The sequence below is a fragment of the Cyprinus carpio genome, chromosome A12, assembly GCF_018340385.1.
Source record: "Cyprinus carpio isolate SPL01 chromosome A12, ASM1834038v1, whole genome shotgun sequence".
In the NCBI taxonomy this organism is placed as follows: domain Eukaryota; kingdom Metazoa; phylum Chordata; class Actinopteri; order Cypriniformes; family Cyprinidae; genus Cyprinus; species Cyprinus carpio.
This window is the reverse complement of record NC_056583.1, coordinates 9813457-9835572: the sequence shown is the minus strand read 5'-3', so window position 1 is coordinate 9835572 and position 22116 is coordinate 9813457. Positions and strand designations below refer to the sequence as shown.

Sequence of the window (22116 nt, the reverse complement as noted above, 5' to 3'; positions counted from 1 at the left end):
TAAGTTTATTTATTTATTTATTTGAAGCTGAAGAGGTTAATGCCAAAACATTTTCACTCATGCCGCTCCTTATTAATGCAAACCTCTCGGACATGAACGGCAAGTCACATTAACTGCCCTGGATATATTAACATACAGGGCTGCCACACGTGTTTCTTCATTGATAAACTGGTTTTAAACTGTTACTGGACTAGTTGGTAATTGAAGGCTGCGCCCTAGTTTGTGTCCAATCAGAGACAATCTGCCATGGAATGAATAAAACAGCAATGCGTAAACAAGAACTGGAAAGTCCTCCGCCCCCTTCCCCATATCATCTCAAATGAAAGCAGTTCCGTATTCTGTGCCGCTACTACAACCATCACTTTCAACAGCCCAATTTCGTTCAAGCCTGTTTGTTAAAATCAATGCGCATCATCAACATGGACCCATGATGTGTAGAAGGTAAGAGATAGATGGACGTTACAGTCTGACTGCAGCTGTGTCGTTTTCACGCTCTCCCTTCATCGTAAAGTTTCGAGTGGGATGGGAATGCGGTCTCGTGTCATATATCAAGTTCGTCAGCATGTCTATGTCTCTGTAGGATACTAGATGTCAGGGTATAGCTGATTATTTAGTGCGCACTGGTGAGCAATAAAACACTCGCCTCTCGTTTATGGAAAGTGACACTTGTACAAATGGCAGCATGTTAAAACGAGTGAGGCACTGATCGCACGTTATTTCTTATCGAGGTAAACGCTGCGCAGGGTTTTACAGGAAGATGACGCACAGAATGACACAGACGATGGCCGAATAGTTTTGACATAAAAAAACAACTATATTGTCGTGAGGATGTCTCGATAAGCGAAGTAGCTAATGTGAACCAACTAAGACATTTGCATGATAGATTATATGACAAACCAGCATTGGGTCTGTTTGTCAGCACTTTTAAGTCTGATCACAACATAAGGGACGTTATAAAACTAATATAAAATACGACAAAATGCTATGTTACAGGCCCAAATTTTGTGTAGGTTGATGTCTACTTATTATACCAAATATTACGAGTCCCCTCCCTTTATGCATGGATTTTTGTAAGGATAAAAGTGGTTATGCAGTTATTAAATGAGTTATAAATGTCATTTTTAAGCGCCTCTGCACTTTAGCCCAATGGTTTCGTTTTGAAGATCGTGGGCGGGGCTTAACGCGCATGTGTCATGATCTGTTTTTATACAGTCTCATGATACACCTGTAGACAGCTCAAACAAACTTAAGTTCAAGTTTCTCAAACATTAAAGGTGCACTCATAAACATGCTTATAGTAATATTCACTTTCAGCAAGTGCTATATACAAAACAAACATAAAAACATCTAAGAAAAAAGATCTTATGACAGACAATATGACAACAAACACAGCATATTACTTTAGCAATGGCAGAGCAAGGGTTCCCAACTCTGGCTCTTGAGATCCACTTACCTGCAGAGTTTAGCTCCAGCCTTGATCAAACTCACCTGCCTGTATCTCTCTACTAATCCTGAAGGAAGACCTTGATTAGCTTGTTCAAGTGTGTTTGATCAGGGTTAGAGCTAAAGTCTGCAGGAAAATGGATGTCTAGGGCCAGAATTGAGAACCCATGGCCCAGAGTATGGATCAGTATATGTATGATCTACCAACCTAAACACAGTAAGCATGAATGGAAAAATACAAAATGCAAACAAATAGTTTATACCGCAGATCAAGGATAACATATAGCCACCTTCTGTGTACTAGCACAAACCATCAAAACTATAGGAAAATATAAAACGAAATTCTGTAATGACAATTATATGAATGTGTCATGAGTAGTAGTAGAAAAATGGACAGAAAAATACTGAAAAACAGGCCTAAAAAGAGAACCGCTTCCCTATGCTTTTTTAAACATAGTCAAGTAGGCCAGTAGGTGTCAATATAAAATCCAAAACCACTGGTTCTTTTGGCATGAATAAGAGTGAGCATAAACAACAGCTAGTACAGGTTTTTTTTTTTTTTTTTTTTTTTTTTTGTGGTGCACAGTTAAACCAGCACAAAAAGTATCATGGGAGCAAAGTGTTCATCAGTTGTACCCGTCGAAATCCTTCATTCTGAAGAGCCTTTTGAAGTGGCCAGTTTTGAGTCCTTCAGTTTAGAATGACCCTTCAATATGGCGGCCATTATTGTTCTCACTCCAGAGTGCCCTTGACTATGGCTGAAGGTCACATGACTATGATAATGACAATGTGGTGAATATTTATACTATATAGAACAGTGGTTCTCCATTCCGGTCCTGGCGACCCACTACTCTGCACTTCTTTTTTGTGTGTCTTTGCTCTGCACATGTTGTATTGTGATGATTATTTGATAATTTCATGAACTGAATTGAGTATGTGCAAATTCCAATCGGAAGCAATCATTCCTATGCCCTACTTACTCTGGGTAGAGCCCTTGATGTGGGGACTTTGGGGGAGCAGGGCACTTGCGTGTCCCACTGAAGCTATTTGGAATGCTCTTCGCAAAGGGAGCAATGAAAGACAATGTAATTTCCTCATTATCTTTACCTGGAATGTTACCTTATTATTGCTGTTAATGTTATAAATACATACATTTTATAATGAAGTTCTTAAAATATACTTTTATGTGTGTGTATTCCCTTTCTGCTATAGAAGTTGCCATCTCTTATTTGAAACCTGAGTCACATTTACCTAACACATCTATTTTTAAACACATTTCTTACTTAACTTTTTTTAAACTTAATATGAAATGCATGACGAAAACGTGTTTAATATATTACAACAAAACAACTTGAATGATTCTTTCTGTTACCTTGAACGCTCACACCATATCTAGCTTTAAAATTGTGAGGACATGCCACCTTGGGTCATATGACCATAATGATAAAATAACTTTCTTGTGTGACCATCGGACTAGTGAAAGGGCCCTTCATGGAGGGATTGAGGTGTTCACTTTCGTTTGGAACACTCCTACAAATGGCGTCCCCTTCCAAAAGTGCCCTTCAAGTGTGAAAAAGTGTTTGGAATTCACCTTGTGTCAGCCAGGACTGGAATTGAGAACCACTGATTTTTAACGGTGACTAAATAAGAAATTCAAAAGAAGTCTCTACTTGGAGTATGATTACAGACACAGCCTTACTGAATGCACCTTTAACAAACAAAGATTATAGGCTAATGTTACACACAAAGATATAATGTTCACAAAGCAATACAAGTAAAAAATAAAAATACAAGTTTTCCAATGATTTCAGAATTCTGCTATAATTAAAGCATAATTGTTATTTGTGCTGTCAAACGATTAATCACGATTAATCACATCTATAAATATACTCGCATGCATGTTTATATTTAATAATTTTTTTGTTTATATATAAAATATATATAATATAAATTATATATGCATATAAATATAAAAAATATATATGTATGTTTTGTTTTTACATATACATAATAAAAATACACAGTACACACACATATATTATGTAAACAAAAACTTTTATTTTGGATGCAATTGATCATTTAACAGTACTAATTGTTATATCCACATCCACAGGTCTGTCTTAGAGACATTTTCAATTTCCCATGATGTCATGAAGGAAGAGAAGGCCAGGGGCCCTTCAGCAGAATACTGCAGTTGAGCCACAGAGTGGTTGAAACTGCATTCCACTTCATCCTTTCACCATCTGTTTTTCCTTCATCCCTCCTTTGGTAACTTGACAATGACATCACATAGGAAACACCTGGTGAGGGACTTCAACCATTTCATCACCTGTTATATCTGTAAAGGGTACTTGATCAAGCCCACCACCGTGACAGAGTGCCTACACACCTGTAAGTATCTACAGTCTACAAAAATTTCGTGAAAATTTTAATGATGATTTAGCAGGGGGTTTCGTGGGCTCTGATCAAAAAATGTTCTGTTCTGATATACGGACAGCATGTAAAAAAAAAAAAAAAAAAAAAACCTTCCTAAATTTAATTAATAAACTGTTATTATCCATTGAGAGTTAGGGTAGCAGAATAAATAAATAACTTTCCGTAATTGTTAAATATTTATTATATGAATCAATGTGTCCAATCAACTTATATTTTATTTGTATTTTTATTGTATTTTAGTGCAGATCTACCCGTCACTTGACAGTTTCACTGATACAGGATTTAGACCAGTGTTTGTTGCATGTAGTTTAGCTGTTAATGAATGTAATTTCATAATGCTTGATTATTATCTTTATATGTATATATGCACATCATATGTATTTCCACAGACAGTATGTGAACATCAGGATTTAGAGTTAATTAATTGTCATTTTATTGTCAGGTGAATGTGACCTACTTTCCTTTTTGCATTATATTGTATGGCACACCAGATGTGAAAACTCCCTCACTTTTATGACACTGTAATCTGTAGAGCAGTCACCATGACAACAGATATTCTCCTCAAGCATAAGCTATTTTCACACAAAATATTTTCTTGATGGAATTAGTTTGCAATTTGTGCTTTATTCTTTGATTGTGGCATATTAAATGTAAACCATGAGAAGGTTAGATGGTAAAATGTATTATTATTATTTATATTTTAGATTTTGCTTATTTAATGCCATAAAAGTAATTCCATATCTTGAATGTACTAAGCATTTGTTTAAGAATACACTGTACTTTAGACACCTGTCCAGCTGATTATTCCACACAGTGATGACCTGATTGTGTCTTGTATCAATGTCAGTGTGTAATATGTGTGAGCAGTAGGCCCCCCCCCACCCCCACTTATGAGGTAAATCAGTTTGATATAATTTGTGTGTGTTGACAGCTTTGTATGTGTATTCACAGAGCAATGAGGTAAGGATTGTTGCAATGGTTTTGCTGGTGGAAAATAATAGGTGTTTCACTGGCAGAGCCAGCAAAAGCTTTATCTAAGTGCCAGTTTAAGACTTGGTTTTAATTGTAGTCTGTGGTCATTCTGGCAGATGTAGGGAATATCATCTGTGAAATGTAACCTAAAAAAATGATTGTTATTTTAACGGTAAGAAACTGTAAAAATGTTACAGTAAAATGTAACTGGTAAACGGGAAGTTCCTTTGCTATGTACAGTGAAAATTTGTATCAAATATAATATGACATTTTAAATACTGTAAAGCAATGCTATTCTTACAGTTTAGTAAAAAAAAATAAAAAAAAGTAAAGAACAAGTCATCTTATAATTTACAGGATGATAAAATCAGTCATCTTATAAAAAAATGTTGCTACTGTATTTTCACAGTGAAGTTCTGGCCAGCCACAGTTGCTGTTTTTTTGTTTTTGTTTTTACTGTAAATTTCACAGATTTTAACTGTTACTTAAGTATAATGTCTTCTTTTTTTGGATAGTTTGTAAAAGCTGCATCGTCCAGCATTTTGAGGACAGTAATGATTGCCCAAGATGTGGTATCCAGGTTCATGAAACGAATCCCTTGGAGATGTTAAGGTAAACCACACTGATCCATTATATCCTACTACTAAGTAGAGGTGGAAAGAGAACGAAAATATTCTACTCAAGTAAAAGTACCATTACATGAATGAAATTTCACTTAAGTACAAGTAAAAGTACCAGTCTAAAAATCTACTCAAGTAAAAGTAAAAAGTAGCTTGTTTAAAATTTACTCATGTTACCATGCAAATAAAACCACTATCGACAAAATTCATCTTTTCAATGCAGAGAAGCTGCATCTGAAGTGGCATTTAGATGTATTTACACACTGTTTAATGCAGGACATGAATGCATTTAACCTGCAGTTACACATGCAAAAATAATGTTTTGATATATAAGACATAAAATGTTGAGTCCTCATTTTAAATTATAAAAAAAAAATAAAATACATTAAATGTGAAAGTAAAATCACCAGTAGGTGTGAGCAAGTCACTGTTAATAAGTGAGTCATTGCGATTTAACCGAATCATTTAAACGGTTGATTCATTCAGGAACGAAACATCGTAATTCCTCAGAGATGCAAAACTGTCCTATGGTGGCTGTGTTTGGAATTATTTTTGTTGTCGAAAAACAGACAATTTGGTGTCTAAACCGCAGTCTCTTAATTAACTTGTTTATTAAACTGTTGTGAAAAAAATCTATGTAATCATGCTGATTTTTGGAAGAAAAAAAACACTCTTCATGTGATACTGATTTACTATATGAAATTATATAAATATATACATTTCTGCCCCTATATCTTTAATTTTGTGATCATTTTAAATGCATTTTAACAGACTGATTTAGACAGAGAAAGAACGCACTTTAACTGCGCGTGCACTAGTCTAATCTACTAGATTTCACGGCACTCTGTAGGAGTGTTTTGTTTTGTTTTTGGCAAAATACTGATAATGTCAAATCGCACATCATTAAAACAACAATTACGATATTATCCCACACCCTGCACCACTGTCTTTTTGGATAATTTGTGCAAAACCTTTTGCTAAACTGTCAAAGCTTCATTTTAACCACCAATGCAAGTATTAACCTTACCTCTACATGCTTGCGAAGGGTTGATGTCGAGATTTTATAAACTGCTAGTTTGGTCTTCCTATGCAAACACAGCTTAGGCTACACTGCATAATAGTGCATAAATATGGCCATGGGGTTCAGTTAATTTCCTTCGAGTTCAACCTCAGCAGAATACTAAGGGGTTTCGTTTTCACCTGGGTCTGCACCATAACGCCTGTCTGTCCGTCTGCATCTTTCTTGTGATTTTAGTGCCAGTTTGCTCTCCTGCCCATTATTTACTGCAGTAGATTCCAGGGAGCGATTTTCTTTTTTTTTTTACTCAGTAATTAATGCGTTTTAAAATGTGATAGCGAAGTACAATACTTCAAACAAAATATACTTAAGTAAAAGTAAAATTACAGATTTTAAAAATTACTTGGAAAAAGTAGAAGTACACAAAAAAGCTACTCAATTACAGTAACGCGAGTAAATGTAATTTGTTACTTTCCACCTCTGCTACTAAGTTAAAACCTCTACAGCAAATCTGCTTCAAGTGGTCTGGGATCAGATTTAGTATAGCATTGTAGAGCACACAATATACAGTAATGAGATTAATCTATTTGATTTTAAAGAAATCTGGAACACAATCTAATAGCTTTCCCATAATAGATCTGAGAGATTTTGTTGTTGTCCACAGTTGACTGGTTTTGAGCAGTGTTGGCTCACTGAGTGGCAGTGAATTTGATCCTGGTTGGGAGGCATTCCAAGCAACAGCCGGACTGATTTCTGGAGCCAGAGTGTCAGCTGTGAGACAGGATTGCCTCTCCACACCAGTGATGCATCTCCACCCCGACACCAGATATAATGATAACATGATAATAAGAGCTTAGAGCAGAATTAGCCTGAACCTGCTAACAGATGTGACAGGGACATTAGAATGGCTCTCATTGTGTTCTGGTTCCTCACATTTCTGTGTATTTGTTTTCTCCAAAGGCTGGACAACACTCTAGAAGAAGTCATTTTCAAACTTGTGCCTGGTCTTAGAGAAAGTATGTATTGCTATTTGAAGTAACTCTTGTGTCATATACATATACCATATTTCAACTGGAATTTAATTAACTTTTTTTGTTTTCTTCCAGAGGAACAACAGCAAGAGGTTGAATTCTGGAGAAGAAACAAATCGAAAGAAAGTCCTGATGGTAAATGACTCAAACAGTGAAATGATCTACCACTGCACTCACCTGATAACCATGTTACCTCGAAAGTTCACCATTTTAAAGATATAGTTTACCCGATAATGAAATGTACTTACTCTGTTATTGCTTCAAACCTGAAAAGTTAGAGAATTTAAGCAGAATGTTGACTGTTTTCCATATGATAGTGAATGATACCACGAGCTCTGAAAATGACACAAAGCACTGTAAAAAAACAAAAAACAACAATTTTTTTTTTCCAAATAGATTTTAAAAGCCAAGAAATAGAGCACACAAGTTATTAAATAGTGTTATGATACGTTTATGCTTGACGGCTCCTGGTCACCATTAATTTTCATTGTATGGAAAAAAAGCAGCATGAAAATTTGACATAACATGTCCTTTTGTGGTTTACAGAAGAGAGAAAGTGATTTGGGTCAGTAAATAATGACAGTTTCATTTTTGGCTGAACGATCCCTTTGATCTCACACATTAGGCTCTTCTGGCTATGACTCCCATGGGCCAGGTTACTTTGCTGTATCAGCATTTAAACTCATTTCATCAGGCTTTTGGGACCACTTTTGTTACTTATCAAGAAATGTCTTCATAGCTCAAATGAATCTACCACACTCTGTTTCAGTGACCTTGACTCAAGAGGTGGTGGGTAGTAAGATGTGAGTCATCAGTATAGATGTATCTGTCACTGTGCTCCCTTGACTTCAGAAAGAACTACTGGTCACTCAGTACAACTATTTTATACAGTTACAACTGTAAAGATAAGAGCTGAAATTTTAAAACTGAAAGACTTGAGCTTGACTCATATGACCAAATTCAAACATATGTGGTGTTTTAGATAAACACCTTTTTATTTACTATACAAAATGTAAATAAAAATGTAAATAATTGTGCTCAATCAATAATTGTAACATAAAGGCAACTATTTAGTCAAATATATATATTTTTTTTCTTCCCCAAGTTGAATTGACTGAAACATCTGACATGGTTAAAAGAAATTTGTTTAGTTTTTTGCAGCTTAAGCTAACTGCCCTCAGTCATCATCAAACATCTATGCTAGGCATTACTTCTTCGTCCTCGGGGTGCCATCAAACTAATTTTTCAAGAAAATTCAAAAATCAAGAAGCCGTTCATTTGTTTTTCTAAGTCATATCAGTAGTAAAATTGCATGGCCCTATTTGTTTTGGGCAGCTGGGAGGTGAACTACTGGATGCCCCATTTAGTTAAATGATGTTTTGTGTGATTTGTTGGAATGTATGAATTATTATTATTATTATTATTATTATTTATTTTTATTTTTTGTGTAACACAGTCTCATAATCTACAACTCTTGTGCTCAATGTATGAACCAAAATGAATGGCTTTCATAATACTTGGAGTCTCCAAGGCAACTTGTAAGTGTTTGCAGCTGAAAGCAGTTCTTAATGATGAGATAATTACCACATTCGTGATTTTCCCAAGAGCATGTTTTTGAATATTATCTATTTCATATAAAAGAAAGCCTGAGAAAAGATGCAGATGCTATTTTGCATTAGCATATCTATTAGTCTGAAATTTTCAGCTTTGTGCCCCGCATTGTCAGAGGAGCACATAATGTGGGATATATTATTATTATTTTTTTAAATGAAATTCATGCAGTTTTCACACAAAATCCAAATGATTTCTGTTGAGCCTTTTTTTCCAATAGGAAGCTATTATTTTCATGTGTAGATTCGTCTATACAGGGATATTTTTGTTTTAACCATTTTGGGGAGCCAGAGAAATGTTAAAATAAAATAAAAATAAACAAGTCAAGTCACATTTATTTATATAGTGCTTTATACAATACAGATTGTGTCAAAGCAGTTTCACTGTAATAACAAGAAAATAACACTTAACACATTAAACAACAAATGAACACTTAAATGAATCAATAATGTAATAAATTGAATTTCGGCTGTAAAGCAGCTCTACAGAAGACAATAGTGACATTTTTCGGCTAAATTTAGTTCAATGTTGATTCAATTTTGTTTAATAAATACTACATTTTTTTTTTTAAGAAATCTGCATGAAAGGCAGATGAAACAGCATTTCAGACCTTTTGATAAAGTCCTTTAACATGAGCACCTCTGTTTTGTCTTTTTCCAGAGGATGGCCCTATATGTAAGAAGGCCCGAGTGGACGAAGAGGATGATGTTAAAGGTGATGGAGACTACCACAGGAGTGATCCACAGATAGCCATTTGTCTAGACTGCCTGCGTAACAATGGGCAGATGGGGGAGAACATTGTTAAGGTTAGCCATCTTGAATTATCTCTTCTCCTCCTATCATACTTCATGTGTGCCACTCCATGTCTTCTGCTTCTTTTATCTTTTTTCTGTGTTGGTCTTGCCCCCTTAACCCTTATAAAGGAAAGGTGATCCAGGATCAGATTTTTTACTCAAGATCCTTGTGATTGACATTTTAAGATTAAAGTTGAAGCGGATCCTTTTTCTGTTTCTAAAGCCTGGTATCAATAGGTGTAACTCCAAAGCTCAATCTATTCCATCTGTTCCCACATTGGCATTATCTCCTTGTTTGCTAATAATTCTTTCTTTCTTTCTCTTTCTTTCTCTTTCTTTCTTTCTTTTTCTTTCTTTCTCTTTTTTCTTTCTTTCTTTCTTTCTTTCTTTCTTCCTAGTAATATTATGAAATATTATTACAATAAAAACTTTTTTTCTGTTTTGATTTATTTTAAAGTGTCATTTATTTTTATGATGGCAAAGTTGAGTTTTCATCAACCATTACTCCAGTCTTCAGTGTCACATGATCTTTTAGAAATCATTCTAATATTTTGATGGGGTCGCATTTTGGAAATTTGTGCAAATTTGTCATTTTGCCTTGTTCTCCAGGGCCTAATGAAAAAATTTATTCGCTGCTCAACAAGAGTGACTGTTGGAACAATCAAGAAGTTTTTAAGTCTGAAGTTAAAGCTTCCCAGTTCTTATGAGGTAAGACCTGAATATCTTTAATCTACATACTGTAGTTGACCATTTTTCCTGTAAGCAAAAAAAGATGCCATGATTTGGTGGCCTATCCGTTTTGTTGTTATGCATTTTGCAGAAATGTTTATGCAAAGCTTATAGTGCATATAGTGCGGTAAAACTTATATCTATATATCAATATATATTTATCAGTTTGTGTGATCCCTAGTAATCAAACCCAAGACCTTTGCATACAGGAAGAGTCCAAATGAAATATGCTCTTCTGGGACTCAAATGTGTCTTTACCTAATCGCATGTGTTTCAGCAAATAGCCTCTATATTCTTAAGTTTATAATTTTTCTGCTGTTTGTTTTGCTTGTTTGCTTGGATGTTTTGGTCCACCATACAATGAAATTGCTCTCACAGTCACTAACTTTTTCTGCAGTTAGATGTTCTATGCAATGGTGAGATCATGGGTAAAGACCACACCATGGAATTCATCTACATGACCCGCTGGAGGCTTCGGGGAGAAAATGTAAGCCATGAGAATACCAGTATCTCCTCCTCTCCTCTCTTCTCATGAGTGAAATGTAAATCCTCTCATCTTTTCCACTGGGATGAGCAATGCGGTAGACCATATTACTCAAAGCAGGTTCATAGCAAGTTGTGTGGTTTTGCTTTTTATGGTATTTACAATTTAAAACAGTGAACTTAAGACAGCCATACAATTTTAAGGTTTATTTCAAAACAAAGTCGGGTCAGTCCCACACTGCCCTTCTCAGTTCGGCATGCGCTTCAGAGTTAATTCTAGCATTATGGTTGGCACTTTTACACAAGGCTGTCATGGAGTATGGAATCACAGTCATAGTGAAGGGGGTTACAGACGGACCACTGGGGGGTCTGTACTCTGTTCTCATACCCAATCATATTCTTTTGCAACTCTTGGGTCCCTGTATACCCTGTTGATATGTGTACGACTTTCTGTCTGTGCAGAAAAGCCACTCCTGAACATTTCACCATGTTTTTTTTAAACCACATAACTTTTCCTGAGTTTTAAAATTTCCATTGCCCCAAAGATTAAATTTAATAATAAACATTTTCATTTAAAAAAAAAAACAATACATATAATATAATATAATATAATATAATATAATATAATATAATATAATATAATATAATATAATATAATTAATATTTATCAGTTGACATCCCTAGTAATTATTCATTATTTATAATTTTTTTTATAATTATTCATCACTTAAATTTATCACACATTTAATGCATACTGTAAAATCAGAAAGACTTCCCTTATAGCTTCCCTAGATCTTGAAACTGACTTTAAATAATTTGATTTTAAAATGGAAAGTTTTTTTTAAAGCAAGGATTCACATAATCAGTTTAGGGATTCTGCCAAAAAAGCCACAACAGCTCCTGAAGGTATGAAAGCTACATGAGGTTAAAAATGAAATCCTTGTTAATTGAAGGGGCATGGGACTAGGACAGAAAGAGCCGGCAACTCATCTCTCATTTTTCTAGTACAGTAAAGAAATCTCCTATTCTTGCTTTCTATAAACAGGTCTCCGAGAGTGTTGTTTGAGTATACTTGAGAATGAGTGTGTGTGAGTTTTTCATGTAACCTGTCGGTACTGTCATGAAGATGTTCTTACATAGTCAGTGCAGATTAAAATGTCTTAATAAGGCTGTGGCTTTCTTGTAAAGAATAACTCAAAATATGATTAGATTATAATAGAGTGCAGCAGAGTTTCATATTCCATTCATTTTCTCCATAGAGACATTGACTTGTAATCTGTATAACAGTAATGTATAAACATTTAAGACAGATTGTCCATGAGCTCAGATTAAGTGAGAGTATGTCAGTCTGATTTCAACTTTTTTAAATTTGGGTTTAATAGTTAAACATATTTAAGAAATACATTTTCAATAAACTTCACAATAAATTATCCTTGGATCCACCAATCAGAAAAGACTGTGGGCCTCATTTATAAATAGTTGTGTATAAACTGTCCTAAATTTGTTCTAAGAGAATTTCATAAAAGTGCATAAGTGCGATTCAGAGAAAACTAACGTGCGTAAAAAAAAAAAAAAAAAAAAAAAAAAAAAAAAAAATACTGTGTACTCCTCTCTAAGATGTGACATTTGTAAATCAGAAATGATCTTGAAATTGTGATATCTTTAGCATATAAAAGAGCATCAGTCAACAAGCGACAAGAAAAACAGGATGCCTTTTTAGCTTTCATGGGTTTAATTTATGGAGTGAATCACAGAAACAAACCAAAACTCAGCATAGCTTGTCTCTTCTTCTTCTTTTTTTTTTTTTTCTTAAGTTTTATTTAAGTGAAACATATTTCCTGTAAGGTTATTTAATTAAATACAATTTTATCTGTTTTTCCATTCACAAAAGTGCAGCAGATGCATGATGACATGTCAAAAGAACTCATGTTCTGTTTATGGTGATATTTGCACATTTATGGCATTATTAATGGGTCTCAGACATTCATATATTAAATATATCTAATTTGGTTTTTATTTTAACATTTTAATATTGCCTGTTAACCATTAAGCAATTATCCAGTGTCTGATATCTGTCAGTAAAATTATTATTATTATTATTATTATTATTATTATTATCATAGCTGCTGCTTATTTCCAAATAGCTGCTGCTTATATTTCCAAATATCTGCAGTACTCCAATTTGACACAATAAAGAGTGTGTACGTCTGCTCAGACCCTGATATGGCTCTAAGCACTTTTCCATGCAAAGACTGTGTTTACATGTATAAATACGAATGTGACCGTGGCTTTAAGCATACGCACACTCTGAGATCAAATTTGTATGTACGCATGCTTTATAAATTAGGTTACTGTGAAAGCTTGAACTACCTCAAAAGAGATGACTTGCCGTTCTCGTAACATCTTTTAACTTGTATAGAAATTTTAGAGGTTTTGATTCAGGTGCATGATTTGTATGATGAGTAGTTAATTTCTTTATAAAAGAGGTTAAATACAGTTTCCCCTTCAGGAACTTACGCTATGGGAAAGGCTTCAGCGTGACCATGTTTGTCACTCTGAAAATAAGCTCCAGTTTCTTCAAAAACGAAGCTTTTAGGGAGAGCAGGCAGCGATATAGGCTGTGTGTTCCCCCTTGCCCGCATTACATTTCGGGTGGGGATACACACAGTCTGTGCATTGTCTGGTTGGGAGCGTAGCACACAGAGTCGGCTTTGCATTGCAAGCTGCTTCCCCTGCGTTCGCTTTACTCCCGGAAGGCTCTCTTCAAAGAGGGCGTATTCACCAGCGTGGGGGGCTAACGTGCACTCGTGGGGTTCGCAGCTGGATCTGGTGAAGGGAATGGAGATGGGCGTGTCCCTATCTTCTTCCTCACCTGCCAGATCCACGGCCCGCTCACGTGTGCTTCCCCTAGCGACGTCACTTGCAGTCTTTATTTATTTATTTTGTTCTATTTATTGATAACTTTTTGTTTGAATCTCTCAACATTTTACAACATTAGCCAAGTGGTGAAGACAACCTGTGACGTCACTTGCAATCAACACAAATCGTGCATGTTGCCAATGGTGACAAGGCGCTGTGGTGGTGATTAAACGATTAAAACTAAATTAGTAGGCCTACTACTATAACGTACAGGGACCTGCAAGAAAAAGACAAGACCGGCAAATCCGTGGCCATAGAACAGCAGAATATGAACGCAATGCAAAAAGTCTTTCGTTAAGCGTTTTCCTCCTGTAGAAAAAACAAACACTTAATATGGCATAATGTATTAAGATACATTAAGTTCAATTAAAAGACCAAATTCGATATATAGTTATTATTTAATGTACTACAAGGCAAGCAGATGGCTATGAACACAATGCGCAAACTTTGTCCTCCCATACAGCAAAACGCTTAATGTGGCCTAATAACAGACTAAGATGATAAAGACAATTCAGTAGACCTAGCCTATATGTCTTGTTGTTGACTCAACGTATATACAGACCAGCAAATATGAACGTGCATTATGAAATGCATTAAGTGATTTTAAAAGGACCAACTCCGTACAGGCAAGCAGACGAGTACAGAACGCAGTGAGTTAAATTGTACATTAAACGTTTTCCTCCTATAGAAAATCATTATAAATAAAACACATAATGTAGCTTAATGGACAAAGACAGTGATATAAACGAGTTGTTGAAAGTTTATTCTATATGGAAAAATGCTTAACGCGAAACTTTGCATGTTGCGTTTATTCTGGGCTCACCTGCTTGCCTGTACATATTAGTTATGTATTTTAATAATGTAGAGAAGCATATTGAGATTGGCCTTTGTCATCTTAGTCCATTATGCCACATTTTGTGGTATGTGAGGAAAATACTATATACATATTCATTATATTAATAAACTGTATATTTAATTTGATATTTTAATAGTATCTTAATACATTAAGCCATGTTAAGTGTTTATGTTTTTCTACGGGAGGAAAACGCTTAGTGAGAGACTTTGTGCAAGCATTCATATTCTGCTGTTCTGGCCACGGATTTGCCGGTCTTGTCTTTTTTTTTTGCAGGACCCTGTACGGTATAGTACTAAATTAGTTTTAATCGTTTAATCACCACCACAGCTTCTTGTCTCCATTGGCAATGTGCACGATTTGTGTTGATTGCAAGTGACGTCACAGGTAGCGGAGAATGCAAGTAGCGATTGCAAGTGACATTGTAATTTAGTTTATTTTTTCTTGTCTTCGCCACCTGGCTACTGTTATAAAATGTTGGGAGATTCAAACAAAAAGTAATAAAAAATTCAGCAAAATAAAAAATATAGACTGCAAGTGATGTCACTAGCGGAAGTGCAAGTGTCTGAGAGTGCAAGTCTGAGAGTGCAAGTGCAAGCCTGCAGCTAGACCCTCTTGGACATAGAGGGCATCGATGAGGATTTGCCCCCAGTATGAGGAGCTGTTGGAGGTGGTTACTTCTGCTGTGGCCAAGTTAAACATTGAGTGGCCCGCCAAGAAGCAGGCTGAAATGCAGAACAGGAAATTAGATGAGCGCTTTCTGCGGACTAGTCTCCCACCTCCACGCTGGAGCCTGCCTTTTTTTCCCCGACTTGCACACAGAGGTGTCGAGGTCGTGGGCAAGACCATTCTCGGCCTGCCTCTTCATCCCTGCTTCTGAGTAATATGGCAATGTGTTGGGGTTGAGTGAGCACGGCTACAGGCCGATGCCCCAGGTTGAACAGACGCTTGTCTGTCTCCTGGCACGGCATTGGGTAGACGGCAGCAGGTCAGGCTGGTGTGTGTCTGCACACAATGGCCATGTTACAGGCATACCAAGCCGACCTGCTTAAAGAGCTGGATGAGGGTGAGGATGTAAAGTCTGAGGATATCAGTGAGCTCAGATGAACCTCTGCTCTGTCTCTCTGTGCCACCAAATAGAGGGCCCATGCCATATGTCAGTCTATGTCAGCACTGGTGGCGGCAGAGAGGCACTTGTGGTTGACCCTGTCCGATATGAAGGAGAAGGACAGGGTCTTCCTCCTAGATGCTCCACTTGTGCCTTCTGGCCTGTTCGGCGACGTGTCAATTCGGTCATCGACAGATACCAGGAGGCTCATAAACAAGCGGCGGCATTTCAGCGGTTCCTTCCTCACCGTGCTCTAGGGGCTGCTGGGCAGGAGCAGCCCCCTCCATGTACCAGCTCCTCATATCGGAAGGCTCAAAAGCAGAACATCACCTCCCAGGCTCCCCCGCGTTGGGACCGGGAGTTCAAGTGGTGCTCTGGGTCGGGGGTTTCTAAGTCTAAGCTGGATCTGCAGACCGTCCTTCAGGCTAAGAAATCCTAGACCTAGGAGTCCTGATGCTTTTGGCCCAGGACTTCTGAGGGCAGGCCCCTCTAGGGAACAGCGGGGCACACCACATTACACGGTGCCCCATCTCTCCTCAGTGCTCTCAGGAAATCGGTCTTGCCACTTCAGGGTGCAGCGGTCTCCCGCGAGTGCTTCTCTCAGTTACTGCCCGGGAACATAGCGGTACTTAGAGGCTCGCTACCTCTGTTGAGGTCTCTGCAGCAGCTAGTTCGGCAGTCCCCTGCTGGTTTGCCACTTCAGGGCACTGAGCTAGCCACTCTGATAACACCAGAGGTCAATCTCGAGAGACTGATTACCTTAGTAGACTATTTGGCAGCGTGTAAACTACTGCCAAATGTGTCTCAGTGGGTCCTGCACACTGTGGAGAGAGGCTACAGAATCCAGTTTGGTTCTCCTCTGCCTCATTTCAACGAGGTCATTCCCACTCTGGTGGGCCCTGAGCAGGCTCTGGTAATGGAACATGAAGTGAATACTCTCTTGAGGAAGGAGGCCATCGAGGTGGTACCTCCTCACTAAAGAGAGTCCGGGTTCTACAGCCGGTACTTCATTGTTCCGAAGAAGAATGGGGGGTTGGGTCCCATTTTAGATCTGCATCAGTTGAACCCCTCAGTTGTGCGACTGAAGTTTAGGATGTTCACTATCAAGGAGGTCATGTCTTAGATCAGGTTCGAGGACTGGTTTGTCACGATCAATCTAAAAGATGCATACTTTCACATCTCCATCCTTCCTCATCACAGGAAGTTCCTGAGGTTTGCTTTTTGGGGCAAAGCGTACCAATACCGGGTTCTTCGTTTTAGGCTTGCACTCTCATCCTGCACTTTCACAAAGTGTGTGGATGCTGACCTGGCTCCTCTGGGACTCCAAGGCATCCACATACTGAATTATATAGACGATTGGTTGATTTTAGCTCAATCGGAGCAGGTGGCGGTTCGGCATCAAGATTTAACACCTAGAAAAGTGTGCTTTCTCCATTACGGAGGACCACTTATCTGGGTGTGGTGTGGGATTCGACCACGATGCAGGCACGTTTGTCCCCTGCTCGGATCGAGTCAATCCTCACAGTTTCAGAGACTGCTGGGTCTGATGGCAGCTGCGTCCAATGTTTTTGGCATGCTGTAGATGAGACCCCTACAGTGGTGGCTCAAGTCCAAGGTGTTCTCCTCGAGGGGAATCTCGCTCTGCAAGGTCACGCGGTGATGCTTACATGCCTTAGACATGTGGAGGAAACCTTGGTTCTTTTCTCAGGGCCCGGTGCTGGGAGCTCCTTGTCGCTGCATAACGCTAGCAAAGGACATGTCCCTCACTGGTTGGGGAGCGGTTGTGTTCCTGCTCGACCTGCAGTCTGTGGAGTGGTCACCATCTCACGTGGCACATCAACTGCCTGGAGATGCTGATTGTGTTTCTAGCATTGAAGCACTTCCTCCCAGACCTAAGAGATCGCCATGTGTTGGTGTGCACCGACAACGCAGTGGTGGTCTCTTACATCAACCACCAGGGTGGTCTGCGTTTGCACCCCCTTTATAGGTTGGCGCACCAGATCCTTGTGTGGTGCCAGGAGAAACTCCTCTCACTGAGAGCAGTTCACATTCCTGGGCATCTAAATATGGGAGTAGACATCCTGTCGAGGCAGGGGCCGAGGCCCGGGGAATGGAGTCTTCACCCTGAGATGGTGAAGCAGATTTAGAGAAATTTTGGCCAGGCTCAGGTGGACCTGTTTGGGATTAGAGAGAAATTGCTTTGTCCGCTCTGGTTCTCTCTGACTCATTCAGCTACACTGGGGCTGGATGCCATGGTACAGACGTGGCCTGTACGCCTTTCCCCCGATTGCTCTGCTCCCGGGAGTTCTGGAGAGATTGTGCCGGGACGGGGTCTGTCTGCTGCTAGTAGCCCCATTCTTGCCAGGCCTGATTTCTGGCCTACCATTGTGGCCTACCACGCCCCTCTCTGTGGCCAGTCAGTGGGCAGACACCCCCCTAGTTACACGTTTTCTCTGCGGTGTGCTGAGGCTGAGGCCTCCAGTACGATCTTGTGTCCCCCATGGGACCTGGCTGTGGTGTTAGAAGCTCTCTGTAGGCCTCCTTTCGAGCCTGTTGAGGAAATTTCTGATTGCCATCTCACTATAAAGACTACCCTCCTTCTGGCGATTTCTTCTCTTAAGAGATTTGGGGATCTGCAGGCCCTTTCTGTGGCCCCTTCCTACTTAGACTTTGCGCCCAGTCTGGCAAAAATGTTCCTTTACCCTTGAGTGAGTTATGTCCATAAGGTCCCCGCCTCTGCACCATGGTCTGTCGTAATCCAGGCCTTCTGTCCTTCTCCCTTCCGGGAGCCATACCAGCAGAAGCTTAATTGTATGTGTCCAGTGTGAGCACTGGACACATAGGTCCACAGAGCTGCCCTGTGGAGAAGGGCACACAAACTGCTGGTTTGCTATGGTCCCCCTAAGAGAGGTCTTCCTGCTACTAAGCAGACCCTCAGTCGGTGGATAGTGGATGCCATTGCTTATGAGTCCTCTGATCTCCCCTCCCCTTTCTGGCAGGTGTGTCTATGGAGGACATCTGCAATGCTATAACTCTTTATGCTATTTTATGTTCATCAGGTTCTATGGCCTAGATATGCGAGCCACTCCTGGCTCTTCTGTTCTCTCGTCCTAGTTATGCGCTTCCCCACTAGGCAGGGATTTGTAAGTCTTGCGGCTTGGGCATACTCGTTCCTGAAGGGGAACGTTTCCAGGTTACACGTGTAACCATGGGTCCCCGAGGGATGAAGACACTGCGTCTCAGTGCCATTCTTCCGGCATCCCTGCGAGCACTTGTTTCATTCTTTGAAAGCTGACACAGGTTTCACCACACATGCTTTCATAGATTCCTGGTCTCTGTCACCCGCCTGTGACATCTCGCCCATCCATTGGTTTGATTACACACATGATGCAGAGCGTGGTCACGCTGAAGGCGTTCCCATAGCGTTTCAACGCAGCATCTCATTCTCTTGGGGAACCATGGTTACATGCATAACCTATAGACAATTTCAATGATTTTCAAATACTACTTTCCAAAAGAAAAAGGAAAAAAAAAAAGAAAGAAGAAATTTACAATATTGTTGCTGGTTGATTTGGTTTATGGCTAACAACCTATTTTTAAGGATTTCTTGAAAACCCCATGGGGAAAATAAATGGAAAAAAGAAAATACTTAAGTAGTTACTGAAAAACTGGATGGTCATTGTTGTTCTTAATGACATATCAAGTAAATAAAAAAATAAATAAAAACCAATAGACCTAATGACCTTAATCTATATAAAAGCACAATAAAAGCCCCCAAACCGCAAAATCTGTAGATACAAACCATGTCATTTATGTAATTAAAACTTGCATACTGTACTGGAAAATGTACATTTTACACTCATCTACAACATTTCTCTTTCTCCAGGGCTACCCAATGGTACTTGAATATCGACCACGCATTGACTTTGGCTAGGCTGAAATATCCTGCACTAATTTCAGCCGACCAACAGACAGCGAATTGAATGGGGATGTCCAGCTCTGAAGAAATACTCTACCCATCTCTTCTGTTTAATTACTTTAGCTCTCTTTATTGGAATCAGTTAGTGCATTGAAGCTGGTGACACTTACCATGTGCCACAGGAATTTGTGATTTGTGTCTCTTCCTATGTTGTGGTTTATTTACCAAAGTGACAAGGGCCTTCAGCAATTTGCATATGATGGTATCTCCCTTTGAAAAAAAAAAAAATGTCACATGATAGAAAAATATCAGTGCCTTTTCCCATACATCATCTTAGGAAGAGCTTCTGTGGATGGCTGTTTTATAAAGATTTATAAAGAGGTGTTTTCAAAGAATTTTTCCTTTTGTGTTTCACAGAAGGAACAAAGTACATACAGGTTTTGAAAAACATGAGGGTGAGTAAATGATGACAGAATGTTTGTATATAGTGGTTTAATATTCTTAGTATCCTGATGTTTAAAGCTTTGGTCTGGTTCAGAGCCTGCAACATCCCCCAAGGGTTTTAAGTTTTTGATTTTGCCCACTTAAGGGATTTTATTTATTATAGGCCATACCTCTGTGCTCACACAAATGCCTTTTCTTTTGAGGGTTTTGGTGACTTCTTTGCACATGTGCCTCATTTTTTTTAAATAAAGGTGAAGTTAACTTTGCTAAACACGTTGAGTCGAGGTTTTTCAATGTCATCACTTCCCTGGCATCCTAATTGAGAAAATAATTGAGCTTTATGGTCATTGTGTCATTATTTTGGTTTTTGGTTGACAGGCAATGAGTTAAAAATAATTCTCTGGCTTTTCCCCAAAAAATTATAGTAAATGGGTATAATGTTCAGAACTGCTGTCTTGAATTTAGAGTCATGCTTGCCTGTTTTATGTCAGAATACAATTTTATGTTAGTAAATCCTGAATCAAGTAGTCCAAAGAAAGAAATGACAAAGTAAAGGAAGTATTCATAGTTTATTCTTGCAAAATAGAATTAAAGCATTTGCTTGACCACATACACAGGATTCATTACAGTATGTTAGTCTAGTCATATTACACCAAAGACACTCTACATCATCTGACCACATGGTATACATGCTAAAAACTGTTTTTCTTACCATACTTACAACAGAGGCCATGTGGCAAAAATAAGGCTTGAATTTCTGTGTATGGAACAAAACTACCTATTTTTTCAGAGTTTGATATTTTCCTCTCCAGTACTCAGTGATTTTTTTTTTTTTTATGTCTTCACAAATCTCACTGAAAAATTATTTCTGATATAAAACTTGCATAAAAATCAAGGTCCTTTAAAAATTGAAAATATTATTTTGCTATTGTTTATACATTAAAGTTGACTTTAAAGTATAAAATATTGTTTAATTGGAAGCCGAATAATATGTGTTTAGAATAGACCCTTGAATGTCCTTGTGCTGCAATGATCAATATGTATTTTTGTAAGGAGCCCTTGTAGATATTTTATCTTTAAAAATTTAAATGTATGTTGTATGTTTGACAAACATCAAATGCTGCTTAGAATAATCTATTCTATTTTTCAATGTAAAGTCCCTAAGGTGATTTCTATAGATTAGAAATGTAAATAACATATGACAGTTAATGTATTTGTGTGACTTTGTTCAGAAGAAAAATACACTCATGAATATTGATGTTATTGCGTGTGTCATTTTATTGATTTCATGCTTATAATTAAAACTGATGACAAAACACTACAGTGTTTATTATATTGCATGTGTTACAACCATTTAAGTTCTTTCTCCCTCCTGAAACTGGTCTCATTGCACTGTGGTGGGTGCGGCAGCACTGCCTCATATTTTCTCTGTGATTTCATCTAAGGTTCATCTGCCAAGGATAGAATTTCTCCACAGCCAAAATCCATTTTGACTTTTCAAGTGATTCGGCTTTCATTGCTTTTGATGAGGAGAAAATGCTCCCAAAAAAGTCATTTCAAGATGAGACATATAACCCATTCTCTTACACACATACTTGTGTGTGTATATATATGGTTTATGGGGACTGTCCATAGGCATATTAGTTGTTTATACTATATGACTTGTTATTTATATCCTCTAATCCTACCCCACAAAGAAAACTACTGGCAAACATGTTTGTTTTTTAAAGCCATTT

At 38.0% G+C, this 22116-nt stretch overlaps 1 protein-coding gene across 1 annotated transcript; it reads left to right on the top strand.

The window, feature by feature from the left end:
• The first annotated feature begins 269 nt into the window (after positions 1-269).
• On the top strand, positions 270-21643 carry pcgf5b (polycomb group ring finger 5b). The gene is made up of 9 exons (XM_019113021.2): positions 270-441; positions 3557-3834; positions 5367-5463; positions 7450-7505; positions 7596-7655; positions 9792-9937; positions 10535-10633; positions 11052-11141; positions 19904-21643. The coding sequence occupies exons 2-9, from the start codon at positions 3723-3725 to the stop codon at positions 19949-19951; spliced, it is 708 nt and encodes a 235-aa protein (XP_018968566.1). The 5' UTR covers positions 270-441; positions 3557-3722; the 3' UTR covers positions 19952-21643.
• Positions 21644-22116: the final 473 nt, after the last annotated feature.